This window comes from Cylas formicarius, unplaced genomic scaffold (assembly GCF_029955315.1).
Source record: "Cylas formicarius isolate icCylForm1 unplaced genomic scaffold, icCylForm1.1 PGA_scaffold_2__14_contigs__length_35257938, whole genome shotgun sequence".
Taxonomy (NCBI): Eukaryota; Metazoa; Arthropoda; class Insecta; order Coleoptera; family Brentidae; genus Cylas; species Cylas formicarius.
In genome coordinates this window covers 18,731,565-18,759,124 of record NW_026844319.1, presented here as the reverse complement: position 1 = coordinate 18,759,124, position 27,560 = coordinate 18,731,565, and the positions used below count along the sequence as shown (strand labels likewise).

Here is a 27,560-nt window from a genome sequence, read left to right as displayed (position 1 = left end):
GTTTTTGGCTGTTTAAAAATATTACTGTATTTATTAATTTATTTTTAAAGCATATACATTTATTTCATTTATTTTTCCAATTTTTCACTTTCTTATATCTATGAACAGACTTTACCAAGTAAGTTACCTATTTCCCGGTTTTGCATTGTCTTGCAAGCTGATGAGCTACTAAACCAGTACATAGAAGTAATTGTAAACATCTACAATTTAACTCTGCGGATGCTTGATTTGTGATAAACAAAACACAAGTTTTAAAAGTGTCCAAAGTCAGAAGCACTTTATTTCCATAGAAAATGCAACATATTTTATAAAGATAATTATAAATTAACACCGATGAAAAATAAAATACACAGGAAATGTCCACACATTTTTTAAATGTTTTCAATTATACAGGGTGGCAATACAAAAATATATCTTTTTAAACGCAACTCCTGCATATTTTTGCCTATTATGATTCCTCCGAGAAATGTGGATTATGACTCCGCAATTCTTCCCGAATTTTAATGCGAGGAAATCAACTTACTATTGGAAAAAAAAGAAAATTTTTCAAAGAATATGTTTTTCTATATTACAACTCTCGATCTGCATCGCTTGCAAGTTCAAAAATGGATCGTAAAATAGTATAATGTACTATTAAGAGTTCAGTTAGGCGTCTAAGTAATTATTTCACACAGGGTGTTTTATAAAATCCTGCCAACTTGGCGAAGTTTAAACTAATTTTCCTAATTTTCTAAATGTAACACTCTGGATCTAACTACTTCATCGTTTTCAGCTTTACACTTTTGCCATTTTTATCCGGGTTTCCCTATATCTATCGATACAAGCTTTTTCATGAAATTATTATATATAATTTTATTATTTATTAATAACAAAAACGTATTTTTGAGCAAATAGCTAATTAAATCTTATATTTAAAATGTAATTGTATCACAAATTTTTGTAAATTAATAAGAGAAACCAATATTAAGGAAAAACTTGGATCGATAGGTGTACGGAACTCTTAACAAAAGTTATAGACGCACAATAGCTGGAAATTATGAAGCAGTTAGATACAGAGTCTTCCATTTGAAAAATCAGATAAAAAATAGTTTAAATTTTAAGTTTGCTTGAATTTGAAAAACCCCTTGGTTGAAAAAATTGCAGAACGATAGATATAGGTGATAATAGACAAACATGTTCTTCATTTTTTTTTTTTCTAATTAATAAAATTGTTTAAAATTGTGCTAAATACTGGAGATATTGTACTATTGTCATACTATTGGGCCACCTGTAAAATATGTTGTCTTCGGAGACAGGAAATTCAAATACTAACATGCCCAAACTCTAAACAATGTTCTGGATTCCTCCTGCGTCGGTTTTTGCTGAGTCGAAATTGCTGACGTTTCGCCAATCATCCTGTTGTCTTCTTCAGAGTTTCCAGAAGAGAATAGTATTACAGTAACCTGTGGAAATTTCTTTAAACAATTATCGTGACGTCTTCTATAATCATAATAAACAAATAAAAATGAGAAGACTAGCGATATATTTTTAAATATTGCTTTACCTTAAAACTGAAGGAAACTCAGGAAGCAAAAAATTGTAAATATAATGAATTTGTAAAGAGTTTATAATACCTTAGACATCAAATATACCAAATAAAATTCCGAAGTAAATTAAAATAATTTGAATTTCCGGTAAATACTAACTTTTGCGATTTGTTTTAGGTAAAATCAGTGCCCGGGATTTTTAATAAACTATAACTAAATTAACTAAACGGACATTTTCCTATAATAAAACTGAAAAGAGATTCTGGAAAGTTCAGCTGATATCTCGAAGTGGTAGTGTGGTACTATAAAGCATTTTACATGAGTTATGCGTTATGAGTTATGCTGTTAAATAAAACTTGCTCTTAATAAAAAATGCTATAATCTTATCACCTGCGCCAAATAAAAATCGCGGTATTCAGTTTTTTCTATTGGCGTTTTTGGACTTAATGATCGCAATTTATCAAAATAAGAAAGGAAATAAAACTATTTTATAATAAACGTTGGTCTATTGCCGTAGCGGAACACACGAATTATTTTCGAACCGAAACAAATAGGAGTAATAAGAACGCATTAAATAATTTAGTCTACTGTCCTCGGGTGGCATATGGGTTGACCGAAACATCCTTTACATGCGATGGTTCAAATAATTCAAAGCGATTGTTTTTTTTTTAAATTAAGGATCCATTTTTGGAAGCAATACGTCACGTAGTCACGCAACTGTATTTGCCACGCTTGCTCTTGATGGATTGACTCACTACAAAGCATTGTATTACAGATGGACCGCTATTGTATGTATGTATTCTTTGGTACTATCGTTGAAGAACATGGGTTGTAATAATTTAAGTTGCAAAATCGCCTTTTTGCAAATATACAAAACAATATAGCACTGAGTGGGACCAGGCCCCAAACAGATGGTTTCAGAACTCTGCTGATAGAAAATGATCGGTATTTCGAAAAAACTAAAAATAATACTGAGATATTGAGAAAGAATTGACAATTAAGAATACTAATCAATTGAAAGGTAGAAAAGTTAACAGCAGAGATAAAGACTTGGTGTTTCCAACAATCTACCTATTTATTACTTTTTACCTGAATAAAATGGAATTTTATTGTACTATGTTTAGACAATTTTACAGGTACATTATAGCGAGTCAAAAAAAAGGAATATGGATAACAAAGAAATACCAAGTCAGTTGAAAGTTAATTTTATTAACAATAACTAATTTCAGTGTATCTGTTGGATAGTATTTTTATGTTAAGGTCAATCAATTAATCTCTTATGCCCAAGATCTTGCCACTGAATCTATTACCAGTGTTTCTTTAATTTAGGTAAATCCTTTCTTTACCCCAGCAAAAACCTCTTTTACCAGCTTTTCTTAATAAAAATAAAAGATGACAATTTTTGAAGCTTTTATTAATTAGCAACATTTTCAAACTGACTCAAAATCTTACAATTAATTAAATCATTTATTTACAAAGAAGCGCAGAGTTCCATAAGTTTGTAGGGATTACCGGCGCTAAGAAACCTTAATTCGTCGTCTTGTCCGGGATATGGGGTCACCCATTTTCTCTCCCTATAATATTCCATGCAGCTTAGCACTTCCTTATCTGAGTAGGCGGGAACTGAGATGGGCACAAATGGATCCATATGCTCGAATCCATCCTTTCCCAGCAAATATCTAATATACAATGCAATACCTTACTTTTCTGAAAAACTTTTGTCAATTTTGTAATTATCATTAATAAGCAAAAGAAAAAAGAAAATAGTTATAACATCACTTCACAGAAATTACAAAATAAACCGGGCAAACAGCCAGGGCAAAACTATTGCCTGAAAAGCAATAATACCAGAGGAACCAGTTTTTCAAAGTTCGCACATCGATTTGTAGATGGCGCAAGGAATAAGGCTATGGTAAAAGCACACTGTAAAAGTGTAAACCCGCGCATTCATCAAATATTCAAAAAACAATAAAATTGTACCTTGGCAAATGTGAGATCTGATCTTCTTCCGCAATTGCGATTTCGTCGACAGTCACGACTACTGCTCCATTTCGCCAATCAAATTTAGACAAATTCCTGAATGCTTCCGCTAAAACCACACGACTCGGCGGTACCATCTCTTTCTTTTCTGTGTACACCCTTGTTTTTGGATAAAAAAACGCGTTGAAACCATCAACCGCCACTAAAGTTCTGCATCGACCATCCCGCGCCAAAGCTTTAATATTTTCGGCCAAGATATTAACACAATCGGAAGCAAATTTGACCCTGCTTATACCATGTTCAACCAGTTCAAGTAAAGGTGCACCTTTCTGTGTGACTTCCCTTAAAATATATATATTGATTAGAAATAAACATTAGAAAAACGTTTAAACAACAAACCTTTTAGACCATTCAATGTCTTCATTCACAACAAGAGCAGGATCTTTTAAGAGTTCTGCATTCTGTGTTTTGAAATGCATTAACCAGGCAGAGGCATCAAGATTGAGGTTAACAAACCCTTCTTTCGTTTCTGAATTGCTAAACTCTTTAGCTCTTCTCATCCAATTGCCAACCCAAGGCACATGAAATAACAAAAAGTCATTGTTGTGTGCCCAGTGAATAATGTGGACTAGAGATAGTGACTTGCCGGAGCCCTTTTTGCCATACAAAACAAATCTTACCACTGGTTTTGAGTAATCTATCGATTTCAGGCAATTTATAATGTCTAAAGCTGGCTTCCTGATCATCAAACATGTCTCATTGAATGTTTGCGCTTGCACAGTGAATGTTTTAGGAATGCCGCCGTGTTGGAAAAGTTTACTTTTGATATCTCTTGGTATTGAATAAAACTGCGCAAGGTTATTCACCGTATGCTTCGACGGATCGCTTTCCAATGTTCTGACGTTTATTTCGATTCCTGCTTGACTCGCTGTGGACAAAAAGATATTTTTTGAGCGATGGTTTTCGCAAATTTTGCTTGAAATTGATCTAAACATCTTAGAACGCTAGATTATAGTTATAGGTTAGGTTTAAATTCATTCCTTGTCTCCTTTACTTTTCCTGGCCAAATTAATGAGATCATTCGACGATTCTCATCCAATACGTTCTCATCTTGATGAGCTTACTTATTATCTTGTTTTTATTATGAAATGTCAATTAGAATAAGAAATATTTATTCGAAATAACGGAAAATACATATGTTTATAACAATTTTGCAACATTAGGCCGTAAGCATCGAATAAGTGCATATTATCTAATATTAATTAAGACTTTTTAGCACGTACGTAGCTACAGCGTTATTTAGCAAACCTGTAATAACAGACTCAAGCCATTACAATTATTAATCCACTGAGATCACTGACGGTGCCTGAGAAATCTCTGTTTACAGATTGTTGCAGCAAAAAAAAAAGTAAACAATAAATAAAAATTAATCAACGTAACAGAGCCTGCAAACCTTGACTCATTGACGCATTAATAATTCACGAACAGACATCGTGATCATTTTGACTCGCAGCGCGAATTTATTATATGTATTCCAGTTTTAATTATCCTCTATACTTGCTGGCGGAAAGTTTACCTTGGCTGTAAACTAATACATAAATTTGTTATATAAAGCAATACCGATAATTCCTTCATTTTTCGGATCATATATAACGCGCATTGAAAGCTGTGACGTCAATGGATGCTACCTACAAGCAGGTCGTGGGTACATACCTACATGGGTGGTAGCATTAGCCAATATGCCTTTGGTAAAATATTTAAAGAATTAGTTGTGCAATCTATATTAATTTAAATTTAATATGTTCCTTATAATAAAATCAAATTGTTAATAACAACAAATTATAATTTAAATACTTTTTGCATTAATGCGGGATATTCCGGAAGTGAACTTTGTTGATCTGTTATAGGAAAACCATAATTATTAAAAATTGTGGATTACACCTACTTTCCTGTTTGATAAAAGTACTGTATATTTTTTACACTGGTCTTATTTTTATACGCCGCAGAACACGACAAAGAGGCTTCAGCAATCAAATGTCGATGGAAAATACTAATTTTTCATATGGATTATTTTACTGTAATGTTGTAAAAAAAAATATAATAAATTATTAATTATCCATGAGTAGGTGTATTATTGATTATTAATATATTAATATTCCAGCTTAACTATTACACAGAGGGAATGAAACTTGAGACCAAATAAAAAAAATGGGTGTTTTAGATCTAATCGAATAATATTTGACGTTCCGTCAAGATTTCACTCTTTTATTTATTTATGTAGGAATTCTTCTAATATAGTATACGAAATTAACCAAAATCGATCAAGAATTTGTAATTGTTGATGATTGTAGCAAACCCACCTTTAACCTAATCATCCAACCTTATCCAGTTGCTAAATCTAGTTGTGACATAAATATTAACTTTAACTATTTGAGACGTCGAATATTTGAGCTAAGCGTGTGATTCGCAAATAAACTGAAAGTTGTCATTTATCATATGCGCTTCAATTAATTACGAATAAATTTATTGATAATTATCGAAATTTGGCAGTACCTACTAACGTTGGTCAGAAAAGCAATCATTTTGAAAATGTTATTTACTGGATTGTGGCTGGCGACTGATATTATCTTTATCACGATTAAAACGATTTTGAAAGACTACATTTTAACCACAAAGTTTTGCGCTTCATTTTTGTGCGCAATTGCACTCGAACTTCGAATTCAGAAAAATTATCACGTGGAAAAGGTCATTTCCTCTTGTAGAGGGTCGATTATTGTTATCTTCGCTATTATTAGACTGATTTTAGGAGACTCGAGACTCACCTACGTCGTATATGAACCGTGTCTAAGGTATGTGCTAAAAAATTCAGGTCTTCTTTCGACTTCTAAAAAATGCTTCAAAAACTACAACTACAATCACAATCATAAAGAGTTGTTAAAAATCACATACGCCACACACAGTTTTAATAGACAAAAGTGTGAAAAAAAGATTACGGCGTTCAAAATTCATACATTCTATAGATTTAACTTTGCAAATTTAAATAATGACATGAAGTGAATTTGAGCGCTTTGAAATTTTCTCTTAATGAATTTTAGTGGCGGTGTAAATAAAGATATAAAGACATATTCCAATCGTAATTATTCAATGTATCCAATACAAATAATTAGGTTTCTTGTGAGAAAATGATTTGCTATTTTGCACAATCAACTTGGTGTAAGTGCCACTAACCAACTAGATATATTTAGATCCTTACGGTATAACCCAACGAAATGGAATGTCAAGGTTGTTAAGGTATTGTAATTGCTTTTTTTTACTAAAATTCTATAAAAAATAACTATAAAGGTATGCGTTTCCGAATTTTAAAGCATCAGCTTATTCGCGAATATGTAGGAAATTTACCTCAAGAGTCTGACCGAATTTCTTTCACTATCTTTCTCGTATCTTATCTCGTCATCCATAAGACAAGATAAATCTGCAAACTGTTTTGAAAAAATTCCGCGGACTATACTGTCGAATTTTGTATGATTATTCGGGTATTATTTGGAGTCCCAAATCTGCTTGCAAATATCCTGAATTTTACAATAGGAAAAATACGGAAATCCCTGGTCCGTATTATTCCGATCACGGTGTGTAAGCGCATTTGAATAGAGGGTTTCACAAAATAATAACGAAAATGTGGATTGAGCAGGTCTGAAATATTAACCATATGATTTCGATTGCCTATGCTGGTTATGGAATGCACATACGGAAGGATGTGTTAAATGCGACATTTAAAATTATAATAATTTGATTATTCTGGACAATACCCTATAATATCTAATTATGCGTAGGTAAAATGTGCGGAAATTATCACTGTAAGACGCTAAATTCGTTACCCATCCAAGCCACTTCAGACATCTCCTGTGCTTTAATCATGGGTTTGGGATACGTCACACATTATCTATGAAATGTACGTAAAAACTAATGGTGGACTTCTTTAATCACTCGTTTATTAAGCATTCGCACTATTTGTTCTTGCTTTGGGTATAAAGCTTAATATCTATTGTAATTCAGATTCGCCCCACGATAAGTAAATAAATAAATAAAATCATTGGTTTTTTTTTACCAAACACAATTAAAAGAATTATCTTTGCCATAGTCTGGCAGACAAGATAAGTACAAGCAAACAAAAACTCAACAAACAATAAACACATTTTTGTTTTTGGGAAAACATTACGTAAGTATGAGAGGGAGGGAGAGAGGCGGAATTGATCTCTAATGAGTTTGACTCTGAATAAAGATAAGTACGGCACTAATAGTTTCATTTCTAGAACTACTTGACTAGCTAACCAACATAGTCATATTGACTGGTCTTGGAACTAAGTCTAAAATAATTTCGGGTAGAAAATACTATATCTACTCCTTATCTCTTCAAGCTGATCCATTTTAGCGATCTCCATTTTGACTACTATATATCTTTTAGTTTGTATAATTTACACTATAAGCACAGTTTAGTACAACAAAACCTGCCACAGCAATATAGCAAATAGCAAATATAAATCAAACAAATGCGGTCAGTTTTACTTTTTTATATTGTTCAACATTTTTTGGAACCAAGCCTTAGAATTAATTACATGTAGCAAATAGTATTGGTCAATGGTCGGCTATTTATCTTTGGATCAGGATAGCAGACAAGACAAGTGGCAACCAAAGACATAACAAAACAGAAAACACATTTTTTTTGGGGAAAACGTTTATTAAAAATGACAGTGGAATGGATGCTGAATTGACTGTCTAGCCAACTCTCATTATCAGATTAACTTTTTTGCATAGTTCAACATTTTTTGGAACTATATTAATTTCTAGTAGAAAATGCTATTGTGGCTTGCAGCTCTGAATGTATTTGTACTCGTTAAATATTATTTTATTATTATTCTCTCTTTAATTATCTAACGTAATCGGCTTGTTATTGTTTTATTTTATTTTATTAAATTAGTGTGAATTTTGGTTACTCTTCTCAATAATGCTCTTTTGTTCCTGTTTCAATGTAAATAAATTCTGAAAAGTAAATAATAATAAAACTGTGCTAACATCACTGAATATGCTTGGAGTTTTCATCGTCGGGCTCGGTAAAATTTTAAACTAAACAAGCACTACATTAACTGGAACAGGTACGATTGAAAAAATTATCTTTGGATCGGGTTGGGTGACAAGACAAGTGCAAGCAAACAAAAATTCAACATAACAATAATACATATTTTTGTTTTTTGGAAAACACTGCGCAAAAATGAAAGTAGGAGGGATGCTAAATTGACTGTCGATTGAGTTTGACTGTGAATAAAGGTAAGTACCGCGTCAGTCAAGTGCGACAGTCGCTTCGAAACCCAACTACCGGTACTATTCACTGATTCAGTGGACGACATACGATCGCGCCTATTTTTTGAAATTTGGTTTTTGGTGATTTCAAACAAATTAATAACGCGTAAGTTCCTGATTTATTTTTGATCGCTTTTTGTTGCTTACAATTTTCGATAATTGTTGCGGGTTAATCTGATTATTTATTAGAATTAGAAGTTTGCCTTTTCTGCAATCTCGTCCCAGATGTTCATGAAATGAAACGATACAACTGACAAAATTCTCGCAGATCATTTACACGTTGCTGTGCAGACAATTAGTCTCTCATTTGCCATTGGCGCTCTCATAACTTTAAAAACTGATCTTGGAAAAAGTGTAACAATATGTATTACATGTTTTTTTATTTGAAGATTAAGTACTTTTCGTTTTATTTGATTAAATAAATAAATAAAAAATCTAATTTTTTTAAATCTCCGCTCGAGATTTTTAATAGGTAAAATAGAATTTTACTCTAGTTGAATGTAAACACTTAGTTGGCATTATGTATATATTGTTCATGTGTTGGTTTGAACTTTAAGTGAATTAAAGCTCTTATTTGATTTACCCACTTATGTAAGAAAATTTTTGCTTCATAAAACAAACATAACGCTTATGGAAAGTAATCCTTAAAAGATTTTTTTTTATTTATGTCTTTACTGTGAAAATATAATTTAATGATCCATATAATATTAACTCCGGCTGGTTATACAGAGTGTTTGGCCTGACAACCGTTACAGGTGCAATGATTGATTCTTGTTGCTTCCGAAAAACTTTTTGCAGTCGTTTCCAATAAGAACCCGATTCACTAGAAAGACGTCTTCTAATGTTTAAAAACACTCCAAGTATTCATGTTGCCCTCGATTACTTTAAATGGGTACATGAAAAGTATAATAACAATACTGGGGAATTAGAAGCAGTTAATATATAAAAAAGAAATACACAAATTCTTTAGCGGTCACAATACAGCTCATTAGGCCATTTTAACCACTTTTACCTTAATGAAGTAAACACAAATTAGTTAGTAATTTGATTGTAATATCATTTCCCACTATTGAAATATTATAGAAGGTCAGGTGAAACTTCAGTGTTACGAAATATTTGTCTAAGAATTCTGTTATTGATTTTGGATTTTTATAGAGACCCTAGATTTCTTGAGATGGCGGTTACAAAACTCGTATCTATACTTAATAAAAATCAGGTTTTGTTAAATATTACTCCAAAACCAATCAAATTCAATTAAACGTTTACAGTTGGCTGCATAACACCTTGAAATTAAATTAGGAAATCATTCACTTCTCTCGAGTTGATGCTTGTACCTTTACTATCGGTTATAATTTAAAATATGAACAGATCGAATCTCTTGCAACTGTTAATACTGAGACCTTCTGTTTAGTTATTTTAATGCAATTATTTTTACCATCCACTAGCTTCTAAATTCCTGCCTCCGAAAAATTTACTTAGATTGAGAATCCAAGGGAAGAAGTTTCAAGGTTTCTCAGGCGTTGAAAGTTTCCCGCCGCAGGAATGCAGGCTACGACAAAGTTGATAAACAAAAATTCGTATCGGCAAATCTTTAGAGTACACTCACTGCTTATCAAGGTTCATGCCCCAATATTTTGAGTGGTTCATGTTCGCGATTGCGTGCAGACGGGTTCCTGACAAACACTTACCTACGCATCGGACGTCAGATCGTTTTGCAAAATTTTGACATTGTGATTGCTAAATAAATTCAGACGAACCTGCTATCGCGGTAACTGGTACAAGGTCCATGAGCGTATACGTTTACCTTCGAATTATTTCTCAGTTTCGCTAATGCTTCGAGATTCTTAAGTTCGTTCAAGTCAGAATTAAAAATCATGAAGACGATATCTACCACGGAACAGAGAACGGTTTGAATTGCAATGTACAAAAAGCAAATTAAAAAAAAAATGTTTTTTCGTTAATATTTTAACAATCTTCTAACCAATTTTGTTAAAAATTGTCAAAAATGACCAAAACTCTATATAAGGCTATGTTGATTATCCAGCAGCCAAGTTAAATTCACGTTTCTGTTAAGAAATATAAGACAAAGATATTGGAATTTCAAGATATTCTGGAAAAATATTTACCTTACAAGAGCAGCTATCAGATTAGGCATTGGTACCTAATACTCAGTTAGAATGTCTAACTGAACTATTTCAAATAAATAGCGACTTAACAGTAAACCTCAAAAAAAGTTTTAAAACAATATTAAAATCTTTTGACTAAACGAAAATAATAATAATTTCAAAAAAATCGATGGAAATATAGAATAGAATGATTTGATTTGATTTTCGATATATAGTTTTTTAAAATTTATTTCTTAAATTAATATTTTTAAAAGTTTGTCCTCAGGTAATATTTTGCGTGTTAAATTATAGATACTAAGCTACATTGTATTGTTCATAGGAACTAAATAATTCACATTCTACTCTATTCTACTTAATGGTGTTTATGCTCGAAAAAATAAATTAATTAATATATAATAAATAATAAAAGAAAATGAAAATTATTAATTTCTGCATGGTATCCACTTTTGTGAATATTTCTGACAAATTTAAATTAAATTGATGGCAAAATATTTATAAAACCGTAACCATTTCCGCCCACTTTAAAGCGCCCGTAGCAAAACTATCCGCCAATTTTTTAAAAATAAACAAACAGGTAAGGTCGCCTGACGCAATTTTAACCAAAACCTTCATTCTTTTCTTCCGCCTCATTCAGTTATCAACCATGTGGTATTTCATAATGCTTCAGTTCTATTTCGCTCGAAGCACTGTTAGCTAAAATTAATCATCAGGCCGAACTGGTTGCCTGATACGCATAGAAAGTACATTTAATTCGGCATAAGTGCGCAATGGACGTGGGTGCCCAAAAAGGACGAGTCCAGTTACCACAAAGATAGCAAAAACTTTTTTTTTGTTAATCATTTATTCTTATTAAATTGTATCTATATTATAGCACACTTTAAATTTAAACAATTATAAAGATGTTTCAAAAAAGAAGAGAAGTGATATTAGTTAGTTATTTGAAACACCCTCTCTTATTTACTTCTGGTTCAAAATTGAAAGTCATATGTTTTGCCGGGCTTTCTCTCCGCATTTTTTTTATCCGAACAATGTAATTTTTCGTAAACGCAGATTTTCTTTTTAAATCCCGCGGTTGCCAAATGATTGGCTATTTTTTAATCGGACAATGACAAACTCTGTTACAACTATCAATGAGGAGGTGAACGGTATACGGTAGGTAGAAAGTGGTCCGATCTTTTACCTATAATCCACAGAATTTGCGCAAAAACTTAAACGGCAGATAATTGCTGCAAACAAGTCTGACGACCAGAAGAAAGTATGTCTACCGCAAGTTCGGCATGATATAAACGTTTTGAACGCCGTATCTTCAGTTTTGTCCTTTGCTCCTCGGCACTTCTTAACTGACTGGGAAAATAGGAAGTAGCTACTCTCCTGATTTTCAAGAATCCAAGTTCAAATATTCTCATGGAAGCAAATTTTTATTCTTCTACACACATGTTACTTTACAATGTGATAAACGTGGTTACATCATAAAGCAAATACCTTGTCGTTACACCCAGACTACAGTTTGACGATTTCCAGGGTCATAAAGAACGTTATTTGAGCGCTGGCTAAATTATATAGAATCTACATTACTGTAAAGTGTATGTAAACATATTTAAATTTCAGAATGGACTTGCAACCTAACGAGAAGCAGTATAACGTAGGTAATGGTGAGCAGCCGCACCAACCTTGGTACGGATCGAAGTCTAGTTGTGTTTCAGAAAAAAGGTAATATTGATAACTTAACACGTGCTAGCCTTCAATAAAAATGGACGCCACTGATATGCGGATTAATATAGATATTTGTTTCTATGACAAACTCGTCATAGAGACAAATTCGCAAAATTTTAAAATAAATTTTAAAACTTTACGTATATCGAGAACTTATTGAAAATAACAACTATTATTATAATAGTATACATCTATGGAAAATAACTATTTCATTTAAACCGCACTTTTAAAAGCTCGCAGAGAATGCGCGAGCCTCTGGCGGAAACTGAAGCCGTTTTCAGAGCCATTAAGTCAAAATTACGTTATAGTCCCTTTTTACCCTCGGCAGTCAAGACATACAACCCTGAAAAAGGTTTTTGATTCCCTTATGTTCATACTTCATAAGAAACGTCGGGTTCCACATTCCTTTATCCCCATATCGCGCAAGAAATGGGATTTGCGGAAAAAACGGGCTCTACATGTGCTCGCTTAAATCTGTAAAAAAATTACTAACAGGAAAATCGTATTTTGCAGGGTGCCCTATCTTTAGTTTAAAGCCTCTAAAAGTAAAGGCTTATACATTTAAAAAATGATGTGTTTTTTGAATTGTTTTTGTGTATACTAGAGGGTATATAAAACAAAAATATTTAAAATACTTTATATAAGAGACCACCCGGGAGCAAATTAAAAATATTTTGGACAAATTTTTTTTTTTTTCAAAAGTGTACTTATAGATGCGTCCATAGAAAAATGAACTTCGGGTGCACCTTGACTTCGAATACTATTTTTTCTGATAAATCCACAGGGAGGGTCGTTAGAGACTGTAAATCTAAAATTGGAAAACTGTAAATTGGAATAACAAGCTTTGGTTAAAAATAAAACTTCAGTTAAAATAAACTGATCGAGAAGTTCGTCATCTAAACACCGTAATACAAATTATGTACAATATAATTGCAAACGTTTTATCATTATTAATTAAGTACGTTTTTATACGTACTTTTCAAATCAACTTCGTCTTTTTACCCTCGAAATAACCGAACTAATTTGATCCATCTGAGTTTACGAAGGCGTGTTATTTCCACTCTAACAAATTGTCAATTCCAGCAATGGTGACAGTTTCATGACTTTCCAGTCGAAGGACCCCATAATCTCCATACCGCTCGAAGAAAAAGTTCCTAAGGATAAAGTTCCTGGCAGTGGCGGCGCGCACGGGCACGGAATGCCCGTCGAACACCCGACGTCGTAAGTAGGATAGGTAATGACTAAGTTTGTGTTATTACCTTATTTTAGTTTTTTATTTTTTTCGGAACGGATGAAATCTCTTTACGAAATATTAAATTGTTTATTAAAAGAAGTTCTTCGGGACATTGCGGCTTGTATATACAGGGTGTCTTGAAATGGGAAGTTAAAATTTTAACCATTGACTGAAAAAGGCGTGGAAGTTCTTATAAATTGGTGTCCACAACTTTTTAAGATTACTTTTTGTTAATGTTTTCCAAACCTGGCAAGTGTAATTGAATATAATTTGGCACAGTCACTATATTCTACTTCGGTGTAGAGTCATAAGACATCCAATATTTTATGAGAATTTGTTAATGTGGCATTGAAGTTTATCAATTTTTAGCATATGGTCGGTTCGTTTATTCAGCACCGTACCCCTTATATTTAAGGTGATTTTTTACCAACGTACTTCTTGTATGCATTTGAACGCTGTTAATTTAACAATATAATGATAACATATATTTTGAATTCGTTTCAGCTCTTGCATGATAAATCTATATCTACTTATATATTGATAATAAATATTTTGAATCCATTCCAGTCTTAGTATTCAGGAAAAAAATTAATGCCCATTTGTTGAATTTGTAAAAGTCGTTGTACTAAACAAACTATTATTCTAGAAATAATAAAATTTAGACTCTTATTATTATTAACTTTGATCAAGATCTTATGCTAGATTTCGCCTTTTGAGATTTAATGAAAGTATATTTAGTTTATATTGGTATATTGGTAATTTTTTTACAATAATTAAAAACATCTCAATAAACACTATTATTATTTTTATTATCTGTTCAAAAATAATGACATCCAATACAAGAAATGTTTGCGGAGGGGACACAACAAAAATAAACGAAATTTTATTTTAACAAATATTATCAAAAAATTACCAAATATTATCAAAATTGATAGAAAATAAAAATTATAGTATAGGTACTGCGTTTCCGATCATATTTTGACACACGTACGGTGCCTTTATATTTTTTTATATTTTAGTTGAATTATATTGTAAAAGTCATATTTTTCTTCATGTTAAAAACTGTCTTCATCTGTTGATATTATGTTGAAAGCGTTCGATCAACCCTGTTATCATTTTTTTTTCTTTTTTGATAACATCATAGACTGGCAGCTTTTTGCCAATTCTCTGCAATTATTTCCATTGTCGTATTAATTTTACGATCCTTAAATTTCATCGTACTGTGCTTTAATTAACTCGAACTTAGGATTGGTTCATGTTTTTCGGTTGGAATACAACGTAACGAATTACTCAATTTGAAGTTTTGCCTACAATAGTATTGAAGATCCGGTCCTAAGTAGGTTTTGTTAAATCGAAAGACTTCATTGTCGATCTTGCCTAATCTGAAAGGAATGCGAAAAAAATGCGCACTTTAAGCATACCTCGAACAATAGCCGTAATGAGTTGTGCCAATAACGTGAGAAATATTTTTACCAATGTCGCTAATGAATCGAATTTTCCGCATTTGCACACCGCGTTAGCATGTCGAATTATGCGCACAATTGGGTATATAATTAAAATAATTCCTGGGAATTAAAGCTTTTCAAAGAAAAATAGACAAAATATCTCCCAAGCAGCGAACCGAAAATACGTTATACAACCGGGCATGTTTTTCTAACAATCGAAATACATTTACATTCAACAATTGAAAATAAGAAAAAAAATCATATATAAAGGGTGTTTTTTTTTTCGATGTATAGAACTTTAAGTTGCAATAAAACAACGATGGATTATTCGTTTGACATGAATTTTATTTTTCCGAAAGATAATCTTGTGGCATTACATTTTAAATATGATTTCTGGCATATGACCGTCACGGCTGGCGCGGATGTAGTCCAATCTGGACGTCCAATTTTCGATGATTTTTTCCAACATTTGTGGCCGTATATCGGCAATAACACGGCGAATGTTGTCTTCCAAATGGTCAAGCGTTTGTGGCTTATCCGCATAGACCAATGACTTTACATAGTCCCACAGAAAGTAGTCTAGCGGTGTTAAATCACAAGATCTTGGAGGCCAATTCACAGGTATGAAACTTGAAATTAGGCGGTCACCAAACGTGTCTTTCAATAAATCGATTGTGGCACGAGCTGTGTGACATGTTGCGCCGTCTGGTTGAAACCACATCTCCTGGACATCATGGTTATTCAATTGGGGAATGATCACCATTGACTGTAACCTTCTGGCCATCATCGTTTTTGAAGAAGTTCGGACCAATGATTCCACCACCCCATAAAGCGCACCAAACAGTCAGTTTTTCTGGATGTAACGGTGTTTCGACATACACTTGAGGATTAGCTTCGCTCCAAATGCGTCAGTTTTGTTTGTTGACGTAGCCATTCAACCAGAAGTGCGCTTCACGCTAAACAAAATTCGCTTATGAAAATCGGGAACAACGGCAATTTTGTTTTGGGCCGATTCGACGAATTTACGCCTTACTGGATGATCGTTCGGCTTCAATTCTTGCACGAGTTGGATTTTGTAAGCACGTAAACCAAAATCCTTCCGCAAAATCTTCCATAAAGTGGACGGACACAGATCAAATTCCTGTGCTCGATGGCGGATGGACTCATTCGGGTCTTCCTCAATGCTACGCTCTACAGCAGCAATAGCTTCTTCTGTACTCACCGTACGGCGTCTCTGGGGATGCGAGTTATCGATAAAAGTAAACGTGGTGCAAAAACGTTCCTTGGTTAATCGAATTAACTGCTCTGATGGACGATTTTGTCGATGATAAAATGGACGTAGTGCGCGATACATATTCCGCACAGAACCATTATTTTCGAAATAAAATTGCAGTATTTGCAAGCGTTGTTCAGGCGTGAGTCCATTCATGATGAATTGCCAAATCAAACTGAGAATAAATCACTAGATAGCTGTTAAATCGGTCGCCATCTTGAACAGTAATGCCAACTTAAAGTTCTATACATCGAAAAAAAACACCCATTACATGGATCCTAAAATGCTTTGTGACGAAGATGGTGTCAGACTTTCATGGTTCTTTGTGTTTTTCAAGTTTTTTAGCACAATTTTGATAATAATGAACTAAAATTTGATATAACTAATATACTTTAAAAAGTCATTATTTACAGCTTTTTGAATATCTACAGAGTGAAAGAATTTTGACGGTAGAGCTCCAATTATTTTGCGCAACCTTTTGCTCTTTGCTTTTTGTAAAGCTGTTAATATATTGAATATTTTTAAACCATTCCGATTTCGAAATATTTGAGAAAAATTATTTGTTTGTGATAAAACCGTTATTTTTGAAACCCTTTTTCGATATTGTTTACTGAATGGAAATATAGATTAGTTGGACATTCGAAATAAAGTGAGGAGAAATTCAGTTCACTTTAGGAGATTAGCTTTCGAGATAAAGAGTGTCAAATTTACGAAAAAATTCTGATTTTTTTTTAATTTTTCATACTTCAATGAACTGAAATTTGATGCATCTAATGCACTCAATATTTAAGGCATTTTCCAAGTTTTTCACATTTGACTCGAATTCAACAAGTTTCTAAAATGAGCGGAGAATCTAAAAAAAAAGTTGGAGAAAGATTAACTACCACCTCCAAACCACCTAATACATTCAATTATTGAGTTTTCAAATTGTATGAGCTGTACCAAATTGCAATTTATTATTTTTAAAATTTTATTCATAAACAAAAAAAACAAAAAAATGAAACTTTGACTCCCCGAATCTTCAAATCTTGAATGAACTTATTTTGAGGTGAGGAACGTGCTCCTAAGTGTATTATATATATCAATTGAAATGCAAATAAAAGGTAACATTTTTTAGCAAAGCTTTAAGCACAAATAGGACAATAATATCTTTATTTTCCCACATATTTAGAATACAATCCGTGTAATAAATTGACAAAAGTAATTTGCATTAAGTTTCCGAAGATAGGGTTTCGTCGAGTTCTAAAAATGGACGTTTGAATATTAGTACCCTTGTTTTTTGGACATTCGAAAAGAGTTCGTTGATTGATTGATAAAAATGATGCCAAGTGCCAAGCACTGTACCTTGCGGTGCGCATCTATCGACCTATTTGACTTTTTGGAGATTTTTAATTTGACACAAGTTGCTCTTTAAAATGATCCAAACCAGTTCAGACCTATTCCACGAATTCCGTAGTGTTTTATCCTTTTCAAAAGAATTTCGTAGTTTATACAGTCAAACGCTATGCTACGATCACAAAATATCCTTTCAGGGTGCTCTCCAGACTCAATATGGTTGATAGCATGCTCCAAAAAGGAATGAATCGCTGTTTGGGTTGATCTACCTCTTCTGAAGACGTGCCAAAATTTTGTTTTTACTTAAAAAATCGGTAAATGGGTCAAGCATGACGTATTCAAATATTTTATCAAAGCATGATGTGATTGCTATTGGACGATAATTTTCTGCAGAGTGCCTGTCGCCATTTTTAAAGATGGGAATCACACGAGAAATTTTTAGGGCTGTAGGAAAAACTCGCTCTACTAATGATGCATTTATCAAAGAGGTCAATAGGCACACCACCAGAGCCAGAGAATTTTAGATGACTTCTTAATTTTGTGAACTATTTTAATAGGAGCTTCTATAAAAAAGTTGTTCATGGAAGTGGCTAATGCGATTCCTTAATAATATTATCATTGCTTTTAATCTCAAAATTCTTTGGCCGTTTATTCCTTCCACTCAGACACAATAGATCAAGCAGTTTTATTTTGATTATCTGACTAACATTTTTTGCTCATAGTAACTTTTTTTTCTTATTATTATTATATTATTATTAGCAGAAGCCCCGTTTACATTTCAGTTTTTTTTGTTTCTTCCTACAATTTTAAAAATAATGAATGGAAATTGTACCCACGACGATGTCAATATTTGCCTCTATCAATACCTTGAGGGTGATACACTTTCCGAGGTATTACACAATTAAATCATCTCAAAAACTATGCCAGACATGACATCCTGATCTTGGAAATAAAGTTCTGTTTATATCACCCTGTATGTATACTGACGGATGTCAAACCTGCTGACATTATAACGAAAATTGAATTTATTCGTCTTGTTATTTGAATCTTTGACTTACCAAATAACAAAATCTAATTGGTAATAAATAGTAAACAGCTGCCGTAAGCCAAATATTTTTGATCTTGCAGATTCGTCGAATCGCTTATGCACTTACTTAAAGGAAACGTAGGATCGGGAATTTTCGCAATGGGTGACGCTATAAGAAATGCCGGTATAATCGTCGGTCCAGTGGTCATCCTAATTCTTGGGGTCATGTGTACCCACTGTCAACATTTGCTGGTAAGTAACCATCGAAGTTAAATTTTAAGCTTTATGTGTCCATCAAATTCAACGGCCACTCAGTAACTTGCTAGCCTTGAACTTGGCTTTAGTGTTTCCCGCTTAATTATGCTTATGATTTGGTCACAGGGGAATAACCGTTGCAAACACTAATATTCGAGATATTTTTTTTCGATGAAATGGTTCGCTTCTCGTAACTGTAACATTAAACGAAAACCAAAATAGATTTGTCTCCACTATGCCCCAAGAAGTCTGTAAATAATATTAGTACTATAAAAGTAAAAAGTACTCTAGATTTATATGGTGCCTGATAAAGCGCTAATTTTGATTAATTTTTCACACATGTTGATATAGAATTCCTCTATTACCTCTAATTGAAAATACTTATTTTAACTCCAAATTTTGCATAATGAAATCTTATATTATCCCCAAATTTTTCTTTTTTTATTTGTTTTTTCATCTCCAAGGGAAAATTCTTTTAAATGGCTATTTTACTGTTTTTTTTTAATTACAAAAAATTAATTTGTAAAACCCAATCTAATCAAATTTATTGGTTAATCTGAACTTTGGTAGCAAAATTTTACATGTTATTTAATTAACTGCTAAAAATTCGGAGGCTGATGACACTCTGCGCCATTTTCTTTTTAGCCACTGGCCACCGCACATTTAATCCGATTCCCGCTAAAAATTAATGGAATTTGGGCATATTATGACAAAATATTGCCCCAAAAATTCGACATCCAAACTGAAAATTGTCAAATAGACTGCAACCACGTTGACTGTTGAACGACACAAAAATGAAAGTTGCTTCTCAGCACTCTTTGATGTTGGCTGCGAGAGTGCTTAGTGTTATCAGCATAGGCATATTTAATGTTATAGTCAACATAGCATTCTGGCGGCGCAAACTGGGAAATCCAAAAGGCGGGGAAAGCAGCAAATTGTCTGTGGCATTTAAGCAATACAGTAATGAGCAACAAACGATTAGCAATGCTAATGTTGATAAGGAAAAACGGGGACGTTGAAGGTTGTAGTCAACGTGAGTTTTTGCGTTAACTTCGACGGTTGATAATTTTTATTGCCAATATGGTAAACAGTTTGATTATATTGCATAGAACAGGTAGCCAATTAATTGTACGGTTAATTTTCAGCAGAAATGATGTTTTTAATTTGGATTCAATCTAAATTTGGATTCAATCTAAACACTGCAACCAAAAACATAAGAATTGGACTTTTTGCACAGATTTTAAAATATAGATAGTTTTTCATTTTACATTATACTGCACTATAAAATGCAATCCCGACTGGTCGATCGAAGTTGAAAATCGTTTCTGGACGTCCTGTGTACTTTATGTAAACATGGCGTAATTAAAATATTTTAATAGCGTTATAATAGCTTTTTCCAATGAACGACAGGAACCGGATTTATCCGGCTTGATTACCTGTTTATGCACATAACAGCATTTTATATGTGAGTGTATTTAAGACGTTATGCGCCCTTAGGCAATAGCATAGAAAATTCATATTCGTCGCCTTAGATATGTTAAATAGTTGATTTGAATTGAATAATCACTTGAGTAGTATTGAAATTGCAAATGATAATCAATAAAATTTGTCGCAATTACCAGTAGTCAAGGCTATCTGTGAATTCAAGGGCCGATACTTTTCAAGTATTGACGTAATGTTAATTGTTTTACTCAGAACCTTGCCAGGCACGCAAAACTTTATGAAAAACTGCGACTTCAGAGAAAACTACTTAAACTGTCGCGGAACAAAGCCAGTAAGTCAAGGTCGGAATTGTTATTTGCCGAAAAAATGAACCAATAAAAGAGTTAATAAGTAGACGGGAGAGTCGGTTTAGAAAAGTAGCTGAGAATTGCCGCAAATCTGATAAATTCCGAAATTGTTAACATCCTGTTTGGTGTAGCTCGTAGGCAAAATAATAATGTAATTTTGCAATAACGACTAATTTAGTGGTGTAGGTACACATATACGTAATAATTATTAACGATGTGAAATACCAGTTTTTAGGAAGTTTTAAAAAAAAATTATTGTTAGACCACAATATTTATTTCCTTTCGCCACCAATGGATTACTTATTTTTACTTACATTATTGGTCTCATTGGAAATATCAATTTTAATAAACTTACTCTTTTTACTAAAAACACTCAGTATGTTGATTCAAAGAAATACTATAACAAAGTTATTCCGAATTTTTTGGCACAACCTGTTGAACACATTGTGTTTTTACATTATTTTCACTGTTATTTATTTGATCACGGAAAATTCACTGCGACCTTCTGCGTTTGCAGTTATCAGCCGCCAAGAACTTAACTGAGGAGAAACAACTAAAGGTCAGCCCGGACTTTGCGGAAACAGTTGAGCTGTGTTTCGCTAACGGACCGTCCAAAACCCAATGGCTGGCGAAGACTATGAAGAGGATAGTAAACGTATTCCTCTGTGTCACGCAGCTCGGATTCTGCTGCGTTTATTTCGTATTTATTTCGGAAAATATCAAGCAGGTATATTCTTGGAATGTTAATTTTTTCGAAATAGTTATTTGATTCAAACCTTACACATGTTTAGTAAAAATTAGCCAAAACTAGTGATCAAAGTTCTACAACAAATTCACAGTTTGTGATCCTTAATTATTGCGCAGAGTGTTTATTTGCGCTGGTTATGCTGTGCTTATTGGACATTCTTTATCTATTCATAAGTTTTGCACGTTTTGTAAGTGCACTTCAACACAATAAACACTTCAAATAAATTTTTCCATGATTACTGTTTCAAGGGCAATTGCATAAACTCACCAACGTAGATAATGACATTGCCATTCGCTTTTGTTCGTCTCCTGAAACCTGATATGAAAGTAACTCGCTAACTCCATTATTTTAATGGTGATTGTAATTGTACTTAAAGTAGGTAGAGCAAAATCAACTTACGTGTCGATGAAACAACGCCGCATTTTGATATCTTCATTACTGAATGTAGGGTGTTGTTTAATTTTGAAAAGTGCGGATAATAGTTTTAATTATGAAATGATGCAGTGTCCCACAAAATGATTACAACTTTCTTATCTCATGTATAAATAGTTGGCAGGGTCTTGATGACCGGCGAAGATATAACTCATTTTTCGTTTATGTATAAGTAATAATAATATTAACGAAATAATTGTTAAACAAAAATTCCGTAACTTGCCTGATTGTTTTGGCGAAAAATATTTGGTGTTTAATAAAAAAATACACAAATTTATTACACATAAATTGTTATTTCCGTTTTCATAAATCAAATCAAATCAAATCTGATTTACTTATATTTCATATTACTTTCAATTAATTTTTTTTGTGGTTTTCCTAATTTAAGATCCTGGACTACTATGGCTACGTCCTGGATGTTCACTTCCATATGGCAATTATTTTGCTGCCGATATTGTTGACCGCTCTAATACGAAACCTGAAGTATCTGGCGCCATTTTCGACGTTAGCAAACGGTCTAATGGTAGTCGGAATGCTAATCGTACTCTATTATGCGAGCCAAGATATTCCTCCCGTTTCGCAAAGGGACTACATTGCCGATTGGAAGCAACTGCCTCTGTTTTTCGGCACTGCAATTTACGCCTTCGAAGGAATCGGATTGGTAAGTGTTTCAAGCGAGTCCTGGTTTGTTTGTTGTTTGACTGTCACTGTTCTATAGAATTTTTCACATATTCGCAAATATATCTTTAATCGAAAATCACCAAAAAATCCCATTTTATGGTACTAGCAAGAAAAATACTGTTTCTCCCGTATTTTTGACATAATTTTATTTATGTAGAATGACTTTAGTAGTCTAGCAAATGAACGGCTGTGCCAAATCCAACATAGCATTAAGTGATTCTTTTTTCTTAGGTATTGCCATTACAAAACGAAATGAAAGAACCCGCCAAGTTTAGCAAACCGTTCGGGGTACTTAACGTTGGCATGGTAGCCGTCACCACAATGTACATAGTGGTCGGATGCTTGAGTTTCCTCAAATATGGAGACGATATTCAAGGAAGTGTGACTCTTAATCTCCCTGCAGGAGAAATGTGAGTGCTAAAAGCTATGTGGAATGGAAGAAGAAATCCAACTGCTGTGTTTTTATATTTTAGCCTTGCCCAATGTGTCAAAGTTGTCATACCATGCGCGATACTGCTGACGTACGCTTTGCAGTTTTATATAGCCGTCGAGATTATTTGGCCGAATGTCGCGGCCTTTTTGGGACCTGTGAAATACCCAGTTTTTGCTGAACTAGCTTTCAGATCATTACTTGTATTGGTTACTTGTAAGTATTTCCTTCAATACTATTATTTTTTATATTTCTTAAATGAGGGGTGAGGTCAATTAAATCCACTGGTTTTGTCGTTAGTTTGGGTTAGTATTTTTTAATGAATGGACTTTTAAAAACAAGCTATAATTTGTTTATTCTAATAATAATTATTGCATGCATCTTGATTATTTATAAAAAAATAATTTTATTTAATATTTTCAACTTATCCTATGCAAAATGTCAGGATCTTGATTCCTTGGCCTTGGACACCACAACTTTAACGTAATATTTCCAGTATACTTAAGTAAATAACAAACAAAAAAATCCATGAACTTCACCTAAACTGGATTGACACGGGCGTTATAGAAGAGTTAACCAAATTTGCTATAGAGAAAAGTGGCTAATAATGGAGATTGTTGTTTTTTACGTGTTCATTTTTAAACAGTGTGTCCTAGTTAAAAACTGTACACCCTTGTAAAATCTTTGTTTATGTTTGTTTATGGTTTGGTCTTGATAATTTTTTGTTGTTGTACAGATCTCTGAAAACTGCACTAAAACCTTGTTTTGCTTATTGCTTTAACTGAGACAAACTGAGGCTATTTAACAAAAGAGAAAGGGAAGAGTAAAGTACTATTTGGGATTAAAAATAAATAAATTGGCAGCAAATTCTTATTCAGGTGTACTTAAAACGAAACTATAGCAATTTTTATAATCCTTTTACTAAAGTATTTGAAATATCGTTTAAGGATGTGCATCGTTGTAAAATCTGTGATTATGATTTGATTTTCATTTTTTTTTTCTTGGATAGATCTCTCATAAACGCAGTAAAACTACATAAATGCTGAATACACTAATTTCCATGAAGTTTGCATACAGGGTTCTGTTAAGTATTTTAATAATTCAATTTTGTTGAATAGATTTCAGTGAAAGATACTAACGATTTTCTTAAAATTAAATATGATTAGAGAGGATTAGATATGAACTAAACATACTTTGCAACGCTGTATTTTTTAATTAAAAAGGATTTTTTATTCTCATCTAATAATGAAAATAACAGAAATATCCAAACTGATTGACGTCGACATGCTGTTTCCTGTGTTCGCCATGGGTAATTCACTTGCTAATATATATTTTAATTTTGTTCATATTATACCTTTCCAATACTAAGATTTATTAAAGCTGTTATTTTAAAAAGTATTTTTTATCATTATTTTTGAAATTTGTATAATTAAAATTTCTAAGATCTTAAAATCACTTACAATATAATCGTTATTTATTTACAAAGTATACAATATTTATTTTTTTTTTAAGATTAAAAACTTTGGACATTACTCTAGTTACTTTTAGGTAGTCCTGAATACGAATCTGTTGTCATTTTCAATTTGAAAAAATCTCTAAAAGTGCTTCTCGATTTTCCGCTTCAAAAAATTGAGTCGGCGAACTTCATGGAAATTAGCTAAGTTTTATGTAGTCCTGAATAAGAATTCTTAAAGAATCCTACCCCTAATAGCCCTTCTTAATATTTGACACCAAAAATTAGTACCAATAACATAAGATGTACAGCATTAAGTGGGGCGTAAACGATATTTGAAATACGCTGCATTGGAACATTGTAGAAATTGCTATGGTTGGGTTCTAAGTACTCCTGAGTAAGAATTCGTTGCCAATTTATTATTTTTTTAAATCCCTAATACTACTTCTTTCTTTCTCTTTCTCTCTCTCTCTCACCATGACCATGACTTTAAATTGGAGCAATAAGCAAAACAAGGTTTTAGTTAATCTTTGAGAGATCTATCCAACAAAAAAAATTATCAAAATCGATCCATAAACAAAGATTTCAAAAGAGTGTATAGTTCTTAAGTGGGATTTAATCATTTAATGATCGTTTAAAAATTTGTATTAAATAGATCTATAATTATCTAAATTCCTTAAAGGAACTACCCTACACTTATGCAGTCATAAGAGAGACCTTCCACTTAAGAACTCAATGAATGTGTGTGAAATCGACTGTTCTGGTACAAATAATTCATTCGAAATAATTTTTTTTAGTTATTCTGGCGGAAGCTATTCCATTCCTGGGTCTTTTTATATCGCTGGTGGGGGCGGTCAGCAGTTCGGCACTGGCGCTAATATTCCCGGCCATCATAGACATCGTTTGCGCAAGCGGTTTCAATCGGCTAACCAAATTCGTATTGATCAAAGATTCGATCATTATTTTCATAGGAGCTCTCGGAACGCTCACGGGAGGTTACGAAAGTATTTCCGCAATAGTAAAGGCTTTTGGATCAGGCGAGAGTTAGGAGATCTGCGCTGCTAACCCTGGAAGTTGACAATAAATGGAACTTGCGTTGGTAGGCGAGCCACAACTACGACGAGAAAAAACGACACTTTGAAACGAGTGAGAGTGTAATTTATTACATGTACATTGCATATGGTATAAAGTATTACCATAGGTAATGGGGTAATATGGCCAGCGTTGAAATGTATTACTTACCGTAAAAGTATTATTAGTAGTTCTTGATGAGCGAATAACATAAATAAAGATACATTCTGATTCAACGTTTCTGAAAACGCAAAACCAATAAATTTATTTTTAAAAATTGTCTATTATGGACCGAAAACTTTTCGTACGACCAGCTGCATATTGACGGAGGCACTTTCAGGCGTATTCAGTGATACCAATGTCTTTCCTGAACATTTGAGGTGCAGCATTAATATTCAGTATTAAGAAAATGCAAACTGCATCGGTCTTAAGGTATGTTGATGTTGTTGAATTGTATGCGAGTTGACTATTTTTTAATAGAATACTCAGCAGAAGAAACAGAGTGTGGACCATATGTTCTTCCGGGCCATATTACCCTTAGGTACCTCATTATACTATTAGTTTTACTTATTTTTTGTAGATTTCGTTAGACTTTAAAACAATTTGTGATACTTTTTACATACATTTTTTTAAAGGAGTTTATGTCTTTTACAATAAAATGACTTCTTTGAGAGAATGTGGGTTTTATTTCGTAAAATGAATACAATCGGCTAAATTATCATAGGTATTAAGGAAAAATGTTTTTTTTTTTTTCATTTTAACGTAAAACTAGATGAGTACCAACCATACGAACAAGCTGGCATCAGAAAGGGCTACTTATACAACGAGTCCAAATTTCCCCTTTATTTGGCATTCTCAGATTGTGAAAAACCATTCGACATAGTGGAACATAATGACATCTCAGCGGAATTGCAGGATGGACCGTAAGATACATTAGCCTAATACAAAGTACCATGAATCTACATCTACAATCTACATGAAGCTACATACTATCTCAACCGTAACGAACACACAAAACCAGTACATATAAAGGACATGCAAGAAATGCTAATGGAGGTAGTTGCACACCAACTCTGGCAAAGTTGGTTTGAAGATGTACATTGAAAAAAACAAGGTAATGTACACGGAAGAGAGACAACATGGAATTTAGAGTATGTGGGTTGGCAGGCGCGAAAACTCGCAATCAGCGTTGGGAAACTTTATTTGGTTTACACCGAAACGGGTTGAGATAATTCCTTAACAAAAGAAATAAGTTAAAAAAAACTATAATTGGCATTTGCCACACAAAAAATATCCAACCTACCTTAACAAAAGACCAGGCAAGCGTCCGGTAAAGTGTATTGACACAATACGGCGATATAAGAGGCCACAGGTTCTCCCGATATGAAAAATATCTCAAGATCTAGAAAAATAAGAACTATTGGGCCCACAACTATCTGCTACCGGCTGTAGCTCGATACGATAATCGTTTTATCGTGGGGGCGCCATCTATCAAATTATAATTCAACTCGCAGCAGCAAATAGAAATATAGAAACCGCTATCTGTCATAATGTGTTTCGGTACAGCCTGGACAGCCTTCGGAAAACTAAGCTATATACTGAAGAACCAATAAATTCAAATACATCTAAAAGCTAAAGTTTTTGACGCATACATCTTGCCAATACTTATATTCGCAGCACAAACAT

The 27,560-nt window shown here is 33.1% G+C and overlaps 2 protein-coding genes across 2 annotated transcripts; one reads left to right on the top strand and one right to left on the bottom strand.

Annotated features, from left to right (window-relative positions):
* Positions 1 to 2,936: 2,936 nt before the first annotated feature.
* On the bottom strand, positions 2,937 to 4,534 carry LOC132698173 (small ribosomal subunit protein mS29). The gene is made up of 3 exons (XM_060664105.1): positions 3,906 to 4,534; positions 3,507 to 3,848; positions 2,937 to 3,205 (listed from the first exon to the last, which is right to left on the bottom strand). The coding sequence occupies exons 1-3, from the start codon at positions 4,499 to 4,501 to the stop codon at positions 2,998 to 3,000; spliced, it is 1,146 nt and encodes a 381-aa protein (XP_060520088.1). The 5' UTR covers positions 4,502 to 4,534; the 3' UTR covers positions 2,937 to 2,997.
* A 4,304-nt stretch (positions 4,535 to 8,838) lies between these two features.
* Positions 8,839 to 26,550, top strand: LOC132698354 (proton-coupled amino acid transporter 2-like). Its single transcript, XM_060664362.1, has 9 exons — positions 8,839 to 8,967; positions 12,596 to 12,697; positions 13,784 to 13,921; positions 19,116 to 19,266; positions 21,577 to 21,786; positions 22,628 to 22,900; positions 23,152 to 23,330; positions 23,394 to 23,566; positions 25,601 to 26,550. The coding sequence occupies exons 2-9, from the start codon at positions 12,597 to 12,599 to the stop codon at positions 25,849 to 25,851; spliced, it is 1,476 nt and encodes a 491-aa protein (XP_060520345.1). The 5' UTR covers positions 8,839 to 8,967; position 12,596; the 3' UTR covers positions 25,852 to 26,550.
* Positions 26,551 to 27,560: the final 1,010 nt, after the last annotated feature.

What these genes read in the sequence shown, in the direction of transcription:
- LOC132698173 (XM_060664105.1), bottom strand. Translation starts at nt 4,501, where the DNA reads ATGTTTAGATCAATTTCAAGCAAAATTTGCGAAAACCATCGCTCAAAA. An exon ending in GACATTGAATGGTCTAAAAG is followed by an intron (nt 3,849 to 3,905) that starts GTTTGTTGTTTA and finishes ATATATTTTAAG; the next exon opens with GGAAGTCACACAGAAAGGTG. An exon ending in CAGATCTCACATTTGCCAAG is followed by an intron (nt 3,206 to 3,506) that starts GTACAATTTTAT and finishes ATTGTATATTAG; the next exon opens with ATATTTGCTGGGAAAGGATG.
- LOC132698354 (XM_060664362.1), top strand. Translation starts at nt 12,597, where the DNA reads ATGGACTTGCAACCTAACGAGAAGCAGTATAACGTAGGTAATGGTGAG. An exon ending in AGTTGTGTTTCAGAAAAAAG is followed by an intron (nt 12,698 to 13,783) that starts GTAATATTGATA and finishes TGTCAATTCCAG; the next exon opens with CAATGGTGACAGTTTCATGA. An exon ending in ATTACTTGTATTGGTTACTT is followed by an intron (nt 23,567 to 25,600) that starts GTAAGTATTTCC and finishes AATTTTTTTTAG; the next exon opens with TTATTCTGGCGGAAGCTATT.